At 36.6% G+C, this 17,513-nt stretch overlaps 1 protein-coding gene across 1 annotated transcript; it reads left to right on the forward strand.

The window, feature by feature from the left end:
• Window positions 1-1,363: 1,363 nt before the first annotated feature.
• Window positions 1,364-15,701, forward strand: GPX7 (glutathione peroxidase 7). Its single transcript, XM_003208870.5, has 3 exons — window positions 1,364-1,611; window positions 6,560-6,821; window positions 8,642-15,701. Exons 1-3 carry the CDS (start codon window positions 1,405-1,407, stop codon window positions 8,803-8,805), a joined length of 633 nt encoding a protein of 210 aa, XP_003208918.1. The 5' UTR covers window positions 1,364-1,404; the 3' UTR covers window positions 8,806-15,701.
• The last annotated feature ends 1,812 nt before the right edge of the window (window positions 15,702-17,513 follow it).

Raw genomic sequence — 17,513 nt, forward strand, 5'->3', positions numbered from 1 at the left:
CAGTGCTACAGGTAGGAAAATGCCCAGAAATACAGAACTTACCTGTGAAGATGAGATGAGAACTTCAGATTCTCAGCACAATCTATTTTTCCTATAGACAGCATGATGAAAGACTTTTCATCCATGTAGAACATTCCATGATTTCTTAATGCTGGATGTCTGCTTAAGCTGAAATACAGAAAAGCATGCAAAATTTGAAATGTTTAAGAACTATCATTAAATCTTTCATCTAACCAAGGTTTTTTTCCCTTACAGTAATGCCACTTATGCTTGGACCACCTAACCAAATTTCATCAAGATGTCAAAGATGTACCAAAATACTCAGTTAAAAAAAAAAACAAAAACAGATTACAAAATGTGATTTGCTCTTCAAAAGATAGATTTCCAATATGCCTTGGATATACTAAATTGTTTTCTGTAAATCACTACATTTTGCTTTTCTTTGCCAAGAAATATCAGAGTCAGGCACGGAGGAACAGTTTTTTGGTCCAAGAAAAAAATCAATGACCATCAAATGCCTTCTATGGTTGTTACTTTACATATACAAATTCTTTTCCCTCAGCAGACATCATAGAAAATGTTAGAAATTGGTATTTTTTCTTGTAGACAACTCAAGAATGGCATCTGTACATTAATCCTTAGGCACTGGCGTGGCTCTATAAACCTGAAAGCTTCGGTAACACATTCAGTTTTTAATGCTTCTTAAAAGCTCCTTGGTAATGTTCTATCTCCTACATCACCCTGTCACTCACTGCAAACCAAGTCCTCACAGAGAAGTTCCTGAAGGTCTCACGAGCACTGCTCCATTTCACATGGTATTATGCATGGCACATTTGTAATTCTCAGTTTTTGCTGACTGTATGCCATGTCTCCTGCTCTGAGCACTTGAATCAGTAACCACTAGCAACCAAGCCACTGATATCCTTTGACATTACACCACAGTTACTAGATGCTTATAGTTAGTATACTAAAAAAAATGCACTTGCAAATCCATCAAAAAATCACAGAACTCCCTTATTTTCCTAGGACATAGTTAAAGCAAATCTGTACATCTGACATTCCGTACATGCATACCATCTTGCTATTCTTGGACCAAAGAACTAGCACTTCAATTCAGGCTATACCCATAAAGGGCCTCACTTGACACATCACTACTGCAAGGAAACACTGTTTTCATATTTGGCTGCTCCATAAATACTTGCCCATAAGGTCTTGCATAGACACAGACTCTGCTAAATTATGGTTGAATTAGATGATCCTAGTGGTGCTTTCCAACCTTAAGGATTTTATGATTCTGTGCTCTTTGCAAGATCCAGACTGTTGCAAAAGTTTCGTTTGCAGCAGTCTCTTCTTTCCGGCAGGGCTTTGCTTTTGTGGCAAGTGTTTGCAGCTCGGTCGTGCAGCATGCTAGATCCTGAGGGCAGTGTGGAGCACAAGCCTTCCTCTTCCTTCCCTAAAGTTTTTCTCATTCCTCTAGCCATGCTCCTTGCAATTACAGCACTCCTGCTCTTAGCGTTTTCCACCACTCAGCAGAAAGAGACTGATTTTTACACTTTTAAAGTTGTAAATATCAGGGGCAAACTAGTATCTCTGGAGAAATACAGGGGCTCGGTAAGTGCACGCTCCTCGCATGTTTGTGGAAGCCAAGGGGGGTGGAGAGATTGGACATTAACCCGATGCATGCACAGAGATTTGCATTTGCGACTCTTGAACTGATCTGGAGTGTTGCCTGTGCTTGCTTTGATATCGCTCCGTAGGTCTTTGCACTCTTTAAATAAAGCATTTGCAGGTCTCACCTCTGTGTGTCAGAGTTTTCCTTCTGCAGGCTGCTCCCTGTATACGTGGCAGGCAGGGACTGCCTGTGCGCCTGTCCTTTGTGCAGCAGGATGAATTGCACTGGATGGCAGCTATTTAACTTAAAGCACATTACCTTCGTACATGTTACTTTTGGAACTTATTTCTGCCTTTTAACTGCATGAGTTTTAGTAATTTTTTTTTTCCTGGATCCCATTTCTTTTAAAGTTCTGCATTAAAAAAAAAAAAATGATCAGTGGTTAATGGAGTTAACAAATTTCACCGTAATTAGTAATACAGTGGTAAAAGATGAATGATTTATTGACAGTTATTTTTGTGTAAGTGCATTGTGAAAATGTAGCACATCATGCTACATTCTACTTGTTATACTAAAATCAACAAGATGAGCAAGAAAACATTTTTTATGATGTCTTTAAATTTCATTTAAATGCTACATTAAGGAGTTCTAGGCAGAGCTTACCAGTTTAAAAACAATTGCCCTGAATGTAATCTGATTGTTTTTCAGTGATTTGACAATTTAAGATGCTTAGTCCCTATAGAACAAGGTTAGGATAGGAAAAGGGACATAAAGTTCTTGCAGATAGATTCAGAAATTAGAGAAAATAAAACAACATAAAGCCCACAACCTCCACCCTTAGCACTCAAGAGGTGCATCTTAAGTGATGCTACCAAAAAAGGCAGGCACTGCTTTCACTTTCACTCTGAGCCTCAGCTTTGTGTTTCCACTATCCTTTTCACCCTCCTCAGTTACTTCACTCAGGTTATTGAGCCCACTGGTCCACAGTGGCGAATCATAAATCATTTGCAGGAACACAAGAGAAGGCCCATAGAAGGAGGGATATATTTTCCTGAACAGCTGAGTAAAGAGAAATACTGGTGGGTTTAAACCAAACGAGAGGCATTAAACTTTATCTGGTCAAAGTCCTCCTCCATTCACAATTTCGTTAGAAGACAAAGCAGAACTGGTCAAATGCACACTCAAATATCTATCTTGGAAAAAGAAAAACATGCAATCTACGCAGTATTTGCTTTATTTTTAAAGAGTTCCTTCCAAAATCTCTGTCAATAAGACCTGTCACAAGGGCATGTTTTTTCTGTATGTCATCTACAAATCTGTCTGAATAAGCAAATACCACCTGTAGCTTTACTTCAGAGCCAGAATCTCTGGCTCTGGCATAGAAAGGAGTAAACAGGTGAAAATGGAGGCACTTGTTCCAGCCACCTTGCAGAATTCTGCATGACTTGCAGGTCCTCCAATAACTCATTATTAATCTAAATTATGTATTCAGATCATAGGGATAATTGTTCTTACCAAGAAAAAAGCGAGACTGATATTAATTCAACTTCCATTCCATTCAAGTGCATCTTGATACAAATTAGAAGTACTGTTGATCATAGAGTAAATAAGAAAAGTACTACATACAATTCTGAAATACCCTTTTTTCCTGATGTAAATAAGTATTTAATATATAACCTGTCCTCCACTTTAATAAAAATATTAAAAAAGAGATGAGGAAGATCTTTCTTCTTGTGGGGGTATAAGAAATACAATTTCTAGAATGCTAGAAGTTTACGTATGTGCTACAAATTTGGCCTGGTACTACATCTACCTGAAAGCAGAGAAGGAGAGAAATACTACAACTGAAAAAAAAAAAAAAAAAAGTACCACAAGTGCTGTAGATCAAAAAGCTGGCTGTTTTACTCCCTTGCATGAGAAGGTGATCCTGCTATGCTTTATCCAGGCTACCATACTGATGTTGATCCATCTACTTTAAACATGAGGAGTGGTGATGGTTGACAAGAACCAATGGGATGCAGATAAGATTTGTCTTACCAGAACACCTGTCTAAATCAAGAAAGTTTATATTTTATCATCTCCATCAGATGTGCTCTAAGTATGAAGCAGTATTCTTTCCAAAAATACATTTGTCTGGGAGTTAGAAGTCTCACATCAGCTGTTCCCTGCTGTGTTTATACTCATCTAGATACAATAGTACCAACCTGTCTGCCCTCCTGCCTACCACACAATGCATGCAGTGTGCTGGGGTGTAATATAGCACTGCTAGGACAGTTCTTTGGGAACCCTGAAGCAAAGATATTATAATCTTTTAAAGCACTAGGCACTGCTACGACATATAGCATTATTTTACTGTGGAAAGCAATGCTAGGCACCTTGCATCCTAGCTCTCTGCAGTCTGAGAATGTAGTATTATTGAATGTGTATAAGTATAGGGTATTGATACTTAATCACTGTACAAATAATTGCTATAATAATTGCTACTTTAATCCATGAAAGTAACAATTGAGTCAGTTTAATCTTACATTTGTAGCTGATCTTTTCATCAGCCAGATGGGGACAGTTAAGAACATGAGCATCTACCATTTCTGATAAAAGATCCACAAACAATTACTTTAAAGGTGATAGATTCTTAAATCTCTAGGGTACACTATGTAAACATCAAGTAAACCAAGAACTGAATTTGCAGTGTTGAATAGATGAATTCACTATGAGAATGCATCGGTTTTCTAAGGAAAGTAAAGGAAAGGATAATATTAAAAGACAACAGTTTATATAGAATTCTGATTAAATGGGTTTAGAAAGGTTCAGGTCGAATTGTTGGCATTGCACACTAGGTGGTGTGCTTGACTTGCATTCTCAGAGCCTAAGGTGGGAGAAGAGTCAAAGGGAATACTGAGCTTAATTTAAATCATTAATAGTTGTCAAAGTACAATCTCTTTATGAGGACAAGAAGAATAGCTGTTATTTATTAAAAGTAAACAAAAAAAATACAAATTACCACATTTAATCACTTGTGGTACCAGACAGAAACGCTTATGAGATAGCTTGGTAAAGGCTTTTAATCATTCTATTCAGAATACAAGTTTAATTTGCAATGCTGACAGTTTGTGAAAGAATGCATCATAAAATCATTGTGTCTTCTCATAAAAAAAGAGAGGGGAGGAGAGGGAACAGGAAACAGAGAGGAGAGAAAATCCTAAACCCTAATTATATGGCATATATTTAAAATTTCAAGTAGAGATCTTAAATGTAGTTTGAATGACTATGGTGCTCTGGAAGTTAGCTAGATGGCTCCAGATAGTATTTCATATGCAAGTTTATAGGGATTGCTTAGACTGTGTTTTGTTGACACACTACAACACAAAGATTGCATCAGCTTCTACTTTAGAAGATTACCTTTCTGTTTTCCAGGGAAAACAAATAGGGCTGCTCAGAAAACACTTGAAATATAGCCACACGCTTGCCTATACAAGGCACAAAACACACAACATGTTAATGTTTAACATAAGAAATTATAAACACCAACTTCACCTTAGCTTTCTCTTTACTGCTTCCTGCACCTACAGGAACTTCACCCTATCATTCCATACCTTACCCAGATTATGAGCTTTTATCTGAGAGTTTGGGTTTGAGACTTAATGTTATTCGTAGTGCTGTATTTTTCATATATTAATTATATATTTTTGATGTGCTCTATTCATATTTCCTACATAATCTTATATTTTGCATAAAATCACCTGCATAGGAACCTGGAACAATGGTAACATTAGAATCCAAAGTTTACATTGAGCAAAGGCAGCAGTCACAGACATGAGTATGGAGGCTGAGTTAGGATAGATATATTTATATATACTTTTTTGCTGTGTAACTTTGATCAGATCAATTAACATCTCCAGGCTTTAGGCTCCCTTCTTGCTGCACTGAGCCCTTCAGCACTGCTGTCTCACACTGACAATAATGAAGCCTACATGCCAGCTTCCATGAAGCTTCCTAACTATTGCAGAAAGATTGATGCGAATAGCTACTGTTGTTGTAGCAATACTGGGGAATATACTGGCGATGATGACTGAATTTAAACTTTTTTTTGCAATTTAAAATGAAGCACAACTTCTGGGCTGATGTATAATCTGTGGAAACCCACTGGATTCACTAGGTGGTATAATATTTGCATTGGCTTATTACTCTTAAAGAATGGTTTGAAAAAAGAATATAATGTAAAGAAACCTCGCCATAAGCTGCACACTGCTACTTTTATTAATAAAATCATACTGTATCTAAAAGGTCTGCAATATTCAGCTTTATTCTACTCTCAAGAAAACTTTAAAGTGGGCACTTACTTCACTACTTTGGATCTGTAATTGGGGCAGTAAACCTTCATATTTCAGATGTTGCCATTCTGTCATAAATGAGTAGACAATCTAGAAGTTGTGTGCATCCATTTATCATTGCCAGCACATCTACACTGGCTGTGATAAATGGATCAGCCAGTTCTATCTGAGTACTAAATTCCTTACAAGAAAAGATGTTGCACAACAGATGCTGTACAACAGATAAATGGACAATCAAAAACAACCATTAATGTGCAGATTTCTTCCAGGCAACTGAATATTGCTCAGCTGAATGGTCACTTCTTAAGAATGCTTAGAAACTATCCAAAATGCAGAACAGAGAAGCTCTCCATAGGGTAGGCTCTCCATAACTGGGAATTAAGATTACTTAGTAGTTTGTTGATTATATTCACAGTTGCCCAATGGAAATTCATAAAAGAAATACATATCTTAAATCTTTCTGTTGTGAACAAAACTTAATGCAGTTTCAAACATGAGTGTTCAGTCACAGTTCTGCAGAAAACCTCATTTTTTGAAACTGAGCTGCATCCCAGCCTACCTGTTGGAAAACTGACACGTGCAGCATTTTTTAATCTCTCACCCTCTTCTTCTTCAGGTGTCATTAGTTGTCAACGTTGCAAGTGAATGTGGGTTTACAGATAGTCACTACAAGGCCTTACAACAGTTACAGAAAGACCTCGGCCCATATCATTTCAATGTGCTGGCATTCCCATGCAATCAGTTTGGGCAGCAAGAACCAGACACCAACAAAGAAATAGAGAGTTTTGCACGAAAGACATACGGTGCCTCCTTTCCTATGTTCAGCAAAGTCGCAGTCAGTGGAGCTGGTGCAATTCCTGCTTTCAAGTACTTAATTGGTGAGTAATCTGGAATGGTAATGGGTTGCTTCCCCAGTGTAGAATTCCTGACACAGGATACTGTCTGATTAAAAATAATGCCTATGACTGCGCACACAGGACCACAGCACAGAATTTTCAGAAGACAAAAGTCATTGAGCCAGCCCTCCTGCACAAGGCAGGACTTCTATGTCACTACAACAGGTTTGTCTAGCTTTTAGAAAATACTTCAAGGGATGAAGAACTCTACAATAGCAAATGCCCAGTAAGAGCTAGTCACTTCTTTTGTCTTGAAATATTCTCCTACATGCATACAACACCTGATCTTCATTTTTTCCACTTTGTAATCTTTTAAGCGGTTCTCCTGTGATACAACTGCTGCAGGTGGAATTTAAAGATTCATCTAATGATCTTTATGATAAGTGGAAGCAAAGTGCCTACATGATTTACTTCTTCACCAAAAAGTGAAACCAGCCACTAAGAGTTAATCTTGAATACTTCCTTCCTCATTCCTTATCAAACATTGCAACAGCCATGCTGTACTATTCTTCCAGTTTTGATCTGTATTATAGCTAAATGCTACTTGAAGAGGCTTTGTTCATTCTTGGCAGACAGCTAACAAAATACACTGTAAAGCAATATATTCTCTATCGAGACACTTTTTCATTTACTGAATAAACACTCTAAAATACCATTTAAATGCCAGACTTAAATGACAGCCTTTATCTAATGTGAAAGAAATGTCTTCCAGGAATTATTTATAAAAAAGACCAAGATGACATGGTATCACAAACTGCACTCTGCAAGAACCATGCCACTTCTTATTCTCTCCAACACCACAATGTTCTCCCACACATCACTGAATTTAAAGGAGTTCCACTACTATTTTTGGCTACCCAAAGCAATCCTTCCCCCAGGTGGATCTTTCTGCTAGTCAAAATTCCCTTTAATTCTCTACATGCTCTTCCATTTCTGTTTTTCCCTTTGAGGTTGTCACTACAGACATGTCACATGATACTTGCATACCTTTTCCTTCCGTTTGCCCACACGCAAAGGGAAGCTGCTGGAGGCAGTATATTTACTGCAGCTTAACAACCAGTCAACCATGTAAGTCTGTCGGTATACTGAGAATACTCTGAAATATCTTTGGATCCCATATGAGATTTTGTCTATTGTATAATCAGTGGAAAAAAGATGCTAATTTGTCTGTAGGGTCTGTGCTTGTGCCATTAGTGTAATGAGACTCCTTGTCTTACTCAAAATCCCGAACATTTTGTTAGTTATGTAAAAGATAGTAAAGGCTGAAAATACCACTGTAGTGAAATGAATATGTAGTTGCGGAGAGAAAGAGTAGCATATGAGAATTAGGAGGAAACCTCCTAGAATAATTTACCTTGTTACTTCTTCACATAGCATTTCTTGAAATATTCTTCTGAAGCATACAATACCAGATGTTCATGGAGGAAAAATTCTGGATGAGCAAACAACTTGTCATTCTCAGTGCAGTTAGATTTTTTTATATCCCAAATTCCATTTCCTTATCAGTGTTCAACTGTTTCTAACCATCCATAGGGTACATACACATGTCTCTCTCATGACTACAGTCCTTTCTTCTGTCTGTCTCAAGCTTGACTGTGCTTCCATCATTATTCTCCAGGGGACTAATGTCTAGTTAAATCTCCCTTTCAGACATCATTTTAATATTCACTCTGAATACCCTCTAGATTTGACATTCCTTCTTTCTTTGGTAAACATCAGATTGGTACAAATAAGAACTGAAGAACTGGTTAACATGACTTTCTTTCATTTTTCTTTTTTTTTTCCCCCCCTCCTCCCTGTAGATTCTACAGGAGAAGAACCAACCTGGAACTTCTGGAAATACTTGGTAGACCCCAATGGGAAAGTAGTAAAGGCTTGGGACTCTACTGTCTCTGTTGAAGAAATAAGACCTCACATTACAGAACTTGTGAGGAAAATCATCCTGAAGAAAAAAGATGAATTATGACTTTCAAAAATCATAGCAGGTCAATTACATCTTTACTGAGAATTAGGAATGGGCTCTGTCTTTCCACATTCCAAAAGAGAGAATATGCAGAAGGGAAAACATGACCAGTGGAATTGATATTCACCACCTTTAGAATGCAGAAAACAGATAAAATTTAATTACTTTTTAATTTAAATTAGTTTTTGCTATCCCCAAATATATTCTATTTGGCCCTTCCAAGAAAGAAGGTCGCATCAGCACCAGTTACTGTACCTCTAGCAAATAGGGTCAGGGTAACAAGAATTTCCCAGTTGGGATATTTCTGACATCTAAAATTCTGTTGTCATATTTTGATCACAATCTAAATGAAAAAATAAAGAATAAAAAGTGTGCGAGTGATTTAAAGCATATGCTAGGAAGAGGGCAAAAGCAGATACGTCCAGTCCAAGCCAACTGTATTGTATTTTTTTCTAGTTATGAAGGTCAAACATTTAATTTCATCTACCCATAAAGTCAGTTGTTATGGGCCTGAGGAAAACATTCATAAAACTTAAAAGAAACAGAATACAAAGTCTCTGTAAAAACTCTCTGAAAGCTATAAGATCTCAGCATTTTTTTCATCCAATAAAGATTATCAGATGACAGAAAAAGCCATCGGAACATCTGGAGGACGAGAGCCTGAAATGGTTGTTGCTTTCACAGCACTGTGGCTTAGAAGACTTACTCTCACCTCCTGTAATTGATTCTAAGTTTATTTTTCAATGTATTATACCATCTGATTTTGCTGCACGTACAAACATTAGAGAATTAACATTTTCCTATAGAACACATTTTTCAAACATTTGACTGTTGCATAATGCTACATTATTTAATGTTGCAAACGTTTAGTTGTACCCTTGTTTCAAAGGTAGCGCTCAGGCATCTATTCAAACTTCACACTGCAGAAGTTATTAGTGTATACTAAAATAATAACAATAACAATTACAGCCCCATTGTTCTTTGACAGAAATCTACTGAAAATCTTGTCAGCAAGAAGTCTTTTTATCAATAAAAACACAGTGTACAGATCCCCTGCTTTTAAACCCAGGAAGAAGCCAGTCTTGTCTAACGGCAGTATTATTGACAAGTGAATTTTGCTGCTTTGTAATGCTTTTTAAAGTAGCAAAAACAGTATTTGTCCATGCAGTTGTCAGGGCTCAAGCACATAAATAAGCCTTAATTGCTCTGGCCACGGTATGAACTTATAATGGCAGTGATGAGCTGGAATAGCTCTTCAGCATCCAGTCTTCAGCTGAAATCAAAGGCAAGCATTATGGCATGCACTGGCTTGCAGGAAAAAAAAAAAGGGGGGGGGGTGGGGAAGAAGAACTATTGGAAATAAAAGAATTGATCTTAGAGTCCATTACAGAGCACACACTTTAACAGCTGCTCACTTCTGAGGTCTTGGACACGTTATATAGTCTGGTCTAAGGAAGTATAGAACTGGAGATGTTTTAGGGGTTGAAGAATGGCTCTGAGGGGCAGAGATTGTACTGTACAAAGCAAGCTGAATTTCCCTGAAAGAATGCAAGGTCTAGGTGTTGGGTTTTTTTTTTTAATTTTTAGTTAGGGGTGGTAGAAAAAAAAAAAAAGAGGTGGAGAAAATAAAAGGAAGAAGTAACAGAAGTACAAAAGATTAAAAAAAAAAGGAGATCAGGTAAGAAGGAAGAAATGGGAAGGAAATGAAAAGACAGTTTGCAATCAAAGACACTTTAGGATAAATAGAGGATGGAAATGTTCAGTTATATTGAAACTAATAAACATACTCCAAGCTGTATCAGCTAATTCTCTCTTGGAGCATAGCTTCAGAGTACAGGAAATTGGTACAAGTGACAGTGAACATATCTATATTTTTCTCTGATGGAGAGAAAAGTGGATGCCACCATCCATTCAGTCATTTGGTCTATGCTTACATCAATCACTTAGGACAGTTGTTACAAAGTAAAGTGACAAAAAAAGCAGAATCAGACTAGGCCAGCAGTATGCTGGGACAAAGAACCCAACTACTAAGAAAGGAGCTCTTTTATGACTATAGTTATTTATCTTTTCTGTCCATTGATGCCAATGCAGTGCTCTGACATGCTGTTAGCAGAAAGCAAGAGCCAAAAGTATTTTCCATATAAAAGATGTTTCTATTAGCTGAAGCCCTGATGAGCCCAGATCATGCTTTGCAAGCCATTTTAAGCCCTCTTCATTTCAATTTAGGATGTCCAACTCCAAATAGAAATCCGGACTTACATAAATGTGGTCTTGCATTCCCTATTAGATAAATACTGAAAGTCTAAAAAGATGTCATGTCAATGACCAGTTGCAAAGAGTTCATTCTACATGGACAAATAATCTCTGGATTACTTTAAAGGCATTACAAAGCAAGGGGAAAAAAAGCTTTCACTCAATAATACTGCAATTGGACAGGACTAGATTCTTCTTAAAGCATCCTAGGGTTAAGAGCAGGGGACCTGTACATTGTGTTTTTGCTGAGGTAAAAATAATTTTTGCTGTCAAGATTTTCAAAGGTTTTCTGCCAAAGAACAGTGAGGCTGTAATTGTTAATGTTATTATTTTAGTAGGAGTTAAGAAGTTCTGCAGTGTGAAGTCTGAGCAGACACCTGAGCGTTATGGGGTTGGTGCTCTTCTTAACAAATTGCCAATTTAAAGAGAATTAGTATTACAAATGCAGGCTTTGAAATGTGAACAGGCACATGGCTTTAAGCACATGAATACTCCCTTTGAAGTTAACAGAAACATTTTTATGATTGAGCATGTGGCATATATTCCACCTTTTGTCACATTGGAATTCTAGCCTGCAGAACAAATGTTTTGGTCTTTTAATGAAAGTTACAGAGGAAAAGTAAATATTCTTGGCTGCAGATTAGTTCACATCTAGTTCTTCATGATTACCTGCTCAAAAAAAAACCCAAAAAAATTGCAAACAAAATTGTGCTGGCATGTTGAGACTACTTTTCATCATGCAGAGATCTGAAATTACTTTTTCCCTCCAGCAGGTCCTGAAAACTGTAAAACAGCACTGAATTTATAGCATGAGACTAGCTGCTTTGCAGCCTGTCTGCTTTATAGAGAAAATAGGAGTTTGCCTTAACAGATGAGCATTTATGCATGGAGAGTGATTATGTTGATCACATAAGACTTGATCTCCTACAGCTTGCAAATCTGAAGGTGTAAACTCTTTGCAAGCCAATTTAAATGTTAAACTAACCACCTAGACACATGACTGTCCTCAGTCATATCCCCTAGAGCATACCAGAGAAGAAAAAAGTCACTTAAAGGCCTAAATATGATATTAAAATCAGTCAAGACTATTGCAAACTTCCAGAATTTTGTCTCACAAAGCATGGAAATCAGGTCTGCATATATTCCAAACAGTTCTGAAATGAAATATATTACATTGAAATAAAACAATGGAACAGAGCATTATAATGAGATCAACACCAAGCCGCCTAGTTACCCTTATATCTACCTCTGGTATTTTTGTTATACACTAGTGATGTTTCAAGTTATTCTGGTCTGAAACACCATCAGCAAACCAAACAATTTCTCTCTTGGATGGTACCACTGTTACAAACAAATTAGCATCCACCTCAATAAATAGCTGAACATAATGTTTTTCAAAAACTAGATAGCCATACAATTAAGCAAAAACAAATTTGATGCTATCTTCAATTCTTGAATCAACCTATAACAATTGGACAGATCAATACAATGGGAAAAAGGTGTTTCACCAGAGGGGAATTGACAGAAGGACTAGCACAATAGAAAGGTGCTATAAGGGAAGGGAAAAAGATTGTTCACCCGTATCACAAGATTCCAGGTTTGCAGGAGAAAGCTCTGCTAGAGATCCTTTCCCAGTGGCAGTCAGCCCTTAAATGAGGTCTAAGAGATTTGCAGCCAGGCTCCCCCCTTCCGGTCTCACAGCTGAATTGCCTTCACCTGTGCTTCCAAGGCTGACCAGGTCCATTCCCCAGGTGCTCAATCAGTGGTTCAGGCTGTGACTCAACAGTTCTCCTACACTATCAAATATGCATGTAAATGTATACTGCAGCTATTCATAGAGCCAAATGAAACTTAACAAGCTTATCTCTGACTCATTCATGGAAGAAGTTGAGTTAGCAGACAAATCAGGTGTTCTCTGTGACACAGTATTAGTACACTCTGGAGTAAAAACATCACTGGCAAAACAGGAAAGAGTTTGCAAACACACTGATGGAAGAGGCACTAAAAACACAGATCTATGAACTAATTCTGAACCATGTTAAAGCTACACAGAAGAGACACATGTGGAGTAGAAGGAAATCCTTGAACTACATCTTAAAGTTTACCATTCAGTGAAGACTGTGTGAACTAATACTACACAGCTGACTCATCCATTTGGCCAGCTCACAAACATAGTACTGCCTATAGCGTAGGATCAGAAATAACAAAATTCAACTCCACTTCTCATCTTTTACATCATTTATGCCAGCTTTGCAGCAGAAAGATAGAGGCAACAGTGGGGACCTGTGTAGTGATAATGGCTAATATTTGCCAGCTGACTCTACCCAGGAGCTGAAGATGGCACCAGTAACTTTCCTTTCTTAGCCTAGAAAACCTGACCTAAACTGTCAATCTACAGACCTAGGAGGAAAGACATGCTGTTTTATCTCAGAGCACTGCAAGATATTGTGTTTGACAAGAAGAACTTCTAAACTAATGGCAGAAAATGAAAGCAGTTGCAGGATTATTATATTTTGAGTAAGCAGTCTTGTGTTGTGAAAGTTAGGGATAGCATGAGTTCTGAAATGAAGTTGTCTACACAGATTCTTTTCTCTCTGCTCAGAAATAGCATCAACAGAACCAGGGTCAGATTCTTTCCTATAAGCACAATTGATGGAACTGGAATAGTAAAAGAAATAATGTTCTATAGTGACAGGAAAATACAATTTTTAGGAGAATTAACTTCAATAAGATTTGCTATGTGAACTCAGTTCTGTGGAATAAAACAGACAGAAATTAGAGAAATATTAACTTCATGGAGCTGCAGCTTTAGTTTTCTTAAATTAAAGACCGTGAGAAAGCTATTACTAGATTAGATAAAACAGTCTTATGTCTTTTTTCCCCTTTCTCTAAAAGTGCAGCTGTTTCATCATAATTGTGTTCATCTGAATTATGATACCATTGTATTTTTATCGAGTAAACACATGAATCCAACAATGATAAATGAAGAAAAGCTGTAGAGGAAAATGTCCATAATCCACAAATTGTTTCTCCATCTTCTAAAAAAGGGCAGAAGAGTCAAAAGTATTCTCATAATTAAAGTGTCTATACTACAAATAAATTTTCTAACCTTTTAGCAGAGTAAAACCACTCAGATTTTTTTTTTACTCTTTCTATATTGAAAACATTATTTTATTAGTGCTAGTATACTGTTCTCTCAAAGGTGCACTACTAAGCATTAGAGATACACAGTAAAATGTTTTCCTGTCATATAAGCATTTTAAATTTGAAGTCTCCTCTTCCAGATGAGAACAGAATATGCATATCTTGAGTTTTGAAGATAACAAACAATTTGGTTAAGGTGAAAATTTTTGCTTGGATAAAATCAATGAGAAATGTTTCAAGATTGATGTTCAAATATTCAAATGTTTAAAAATATACAGATAATGTAAGAGAAAAAATTATTTCACACCAAGAAATAGAATCTAGATGCCAATAAAGAGAGCTTTGATGACTTTAAAACTTATAAGTAGATATGGTGAATTTTGTCAGAACAGATATTTTTCCCCATATATTTCAGACTGGGGAACAGCTCGGTTATAAAAGAACTGCTCATTTCTCATAACAAAATTTTCTTTAAAATAAAACTCCTGCTAACCTTAGAGATGGCCAATCTCTTCAGCAAATAGCTGTGCTGAAGTGAACAGGAATAAATCATTGAGTAAAATTGTAAGATCAAACCACTGAATTATATGAATCATTTAATCTTATCGAATACTGGAAATTGCAGGTCACCAATTGCAGCTGTTAACTGCATGCATGGGAGATGTATTTTGTCAAAAAAGAGATTAAGAAACTTGAGACCAAAAGTTCATATAGTTCTAAAAAACAAAAATATTTCAGAGAGCTCACTTAAAAATTATTGTAATATGAATAATCTACGCCATAAACATGTAACACTATCATTCTTATAATATAGATTTTTTTTTTTAATGGATGGCCAGCCGATATGGATAAATCTTTCCCAAGTTTCAGGTGTGAAGCTGTTAGCAACAAAAAGGTTTAATTGCACCTGCAGATAGAAAGTTCAGAGAAAATTATTTCAGTGCTTAAAGAAGATGAGAGAGCAGAGACATTCTTTTGTTATCAGTCACTACGAAAGAGCAAGTAATTAATTTATATTAAAAAATAATAATAACAAAAAGCAGTAATTACTGCAAGTATAAAAGTGGATGTATAATCATCTATTTGTTAGAAACAAGCTTGTGAATTTCCACATCAGCCTGGAAATACCTCTCCCTTTGATTACTTAATTTGCTCTGGTTGAGTTCTCTGTCAGTTCTACCTGTGAAGATAAAAGTTCATTGCTTTTCCAGTCTTTTACCTCTGACCGTTTCTTTTGATTCTTCCCCTGATGCCTCTTTCTGACTTAATTTAAGTTCAAAGCCTCAATTAACAAAGTATGAAAGTATTATGCCTATTAATGGTTATTCTTAAAATGCCATTTAGTAGGTCAAACACAATAGATGAAAGGAGGAAAAGGGGTCCAATGGAAAGTGTAATAATTTGAAGACATTCCTATTTTGTCTTTTTTGTGGCTTTGTTCATAATCAGTATTCATTTTTTTCCTTTCTCTAATAAAAGTAGGGCAAAAGACTATAAAAAAAGGTGTTTATGATGCTTCTGTTGGCAAAGTTTTGAACAAGAATATGTCTTTACACAGGATGAAAAAGCATGTAGGTTAATTGCATTTTAGCACAACAGACTACAATCAATTGCTGGAATCATTCTGACTTGGCTCTCAAAAATGCTCTCACCATACTTTTGTGCCACCCTCCATCTCCACTTCTGTTAGAAAAAAACATTCCACTGATGTAGCCAAAATTCAGTTGACCAACATCAAAGCAATTTCTCATGAATCTGTCCTAAGACATGTTCTTCCTTAAGTTCCATACCAGATACCTGAGCTCCATAACTGCTACAGATGACAGTATCAACAAGTAAAAATGACCTCATTTTATGGTACATTTTTCCTCTGTTTTATATTCTTCAAAACATCATTTATAAGCACTCTAACATCTACTGAAAATCCCCCTGAAGAATTCTGATTTAAAACAACATCTAGTATCTTCAAAATGTCTTATCTGTCACTCAGAGCAATTCCACCCATTGCAGCTCTGTAGTAAACATGTGCTTTGATAAGGAAGGACACAAATTAAGAGACAACAATCACATGCCTTATTGAATATTATTATATTCAGTGGTACCCAGTGACAAGACGAGATATTCAGGTAGAACCTCATGTGTCCCCATTTATGCCCACCAGGAAATACTTTCTTTTTTTTACTGTGCAAGTACCTGAGCACAGACATGTTGCCCAGAGAGGTTGTGCAGTTTCCCATCTGGAGATCTTAAGTTGTCTGTACATGGTTGTGGTCAACCAGCTCCAGGTAGCCCTACTAGAGCAGGAGGGTTGGACCAGATGACCTCTAGAGGTCTCTTCCAACCTCACCTGTTCTGTGGTTAATAACTGCTGTGCAAATGTAACTGGTTTGAAAGACCCATAAAGTGTCTTGAAAACATACAAAACCAAAAAGAATATACTTCTTTTTTATCATTCCTTCAAATGACAGGTTATGTTGGACAACTGCTCCTTATCTTCATTGCTGAAGTGAAAAGGAATTTGAAACTGAATACAGCTTTCTAGTGTCAGCCAAAGGTACAAGGGCTATGGAAATTGATTCTCTTTACATCATTTCAAAATTAAGTAGCATTCCCAATATGGAAGACAAACTATCTCTCAGCACCAGCAGGGAGGAAAAAAATGAGCTTTAGCAGCTAGGAAATAAAATGTCAAGAGAAGAAAGCATATAATTGCTTGTGACTAACACAGTATCAGGAGTGAAAAGTCTTCCTGTAGTTATATACAATACATGTACCAAGAAGGAATACACCATGTGACTTCTTCCCCAACAAACTTAAAGCACTGTCATCCACAGTGAGGTTGAACCAACGCATATGCTATTATTCTGATTGCTTATGGAACACTGCAGTATATTTTTTAAAATCTAAATACATTTTAAATGCATTTTTAAATGCAGGGGAAACATACATTTCCATTGTCAGCCAAGTACAGACAGAAAAGTTCCCCCACCAGGGTTATTATTAATATTTTTGTATTTTAATAAAATGCTATCGTAGTAATTGGAAGCAATACTTTGAACTTTTTGTAATTCTCTGTTCAAAGGTCTCACACATTTTGTGAATAACAAGTATCCTCAGCTTTCCTATCAGAAGAAAAATAATTGAGACTTCCAATAGACATCTCTGCTTCCAGACTCAGGCATGAGAGACAAATAGGTGATGGCATATTTTGGTATTTGCAGAATAGATAAATAGCCCAACCTTTCATCTCACAGGACACAGAAAAATGAATTAATACCTGTGAAGCAACCAAAACTATTAGAACAGAAACACAG

Source organism: Meleagris gallopavo, chromosome 10 (genome assembly GCF_905368555.1).
Source record: "Meleagris gallopavo chromosome 10, MGAL_WU_HG_1.1, whole genome shotgun sequence".
Taxonomy (NCBI): Eukaryota; Metazoa; Chordata; class Aves; order Galliformes; family Phasianidae; genus Meleagris; species Meleagris gallopavo.

Excerpts from the sequence above, each read along its gene's own strand:
- GPX7 (XM_003208870.5), top strand. The coding sequence starts at position 1,405 with ATGCTAGATCCTGAGGGCAGTGTGGAGCACAAGCCTTCCTCTTCCTTC. Across the intron at positions 1,612-6,559 it reads TGGAGAAATACAGGGGCTCG|GTGTCATTAGTTGTCAACGT; the intron begins GTAAGTGCACGC and ends CTTCTTCTTCAG. Across the intron at positions 6,822-8,641 it reads TGCTTTCAAGTACTTAATTG|ATTCTACAGGAGAAGAACCA; the intron begins GTGAGTAATCTG and ends TCCTCCCTGTAG.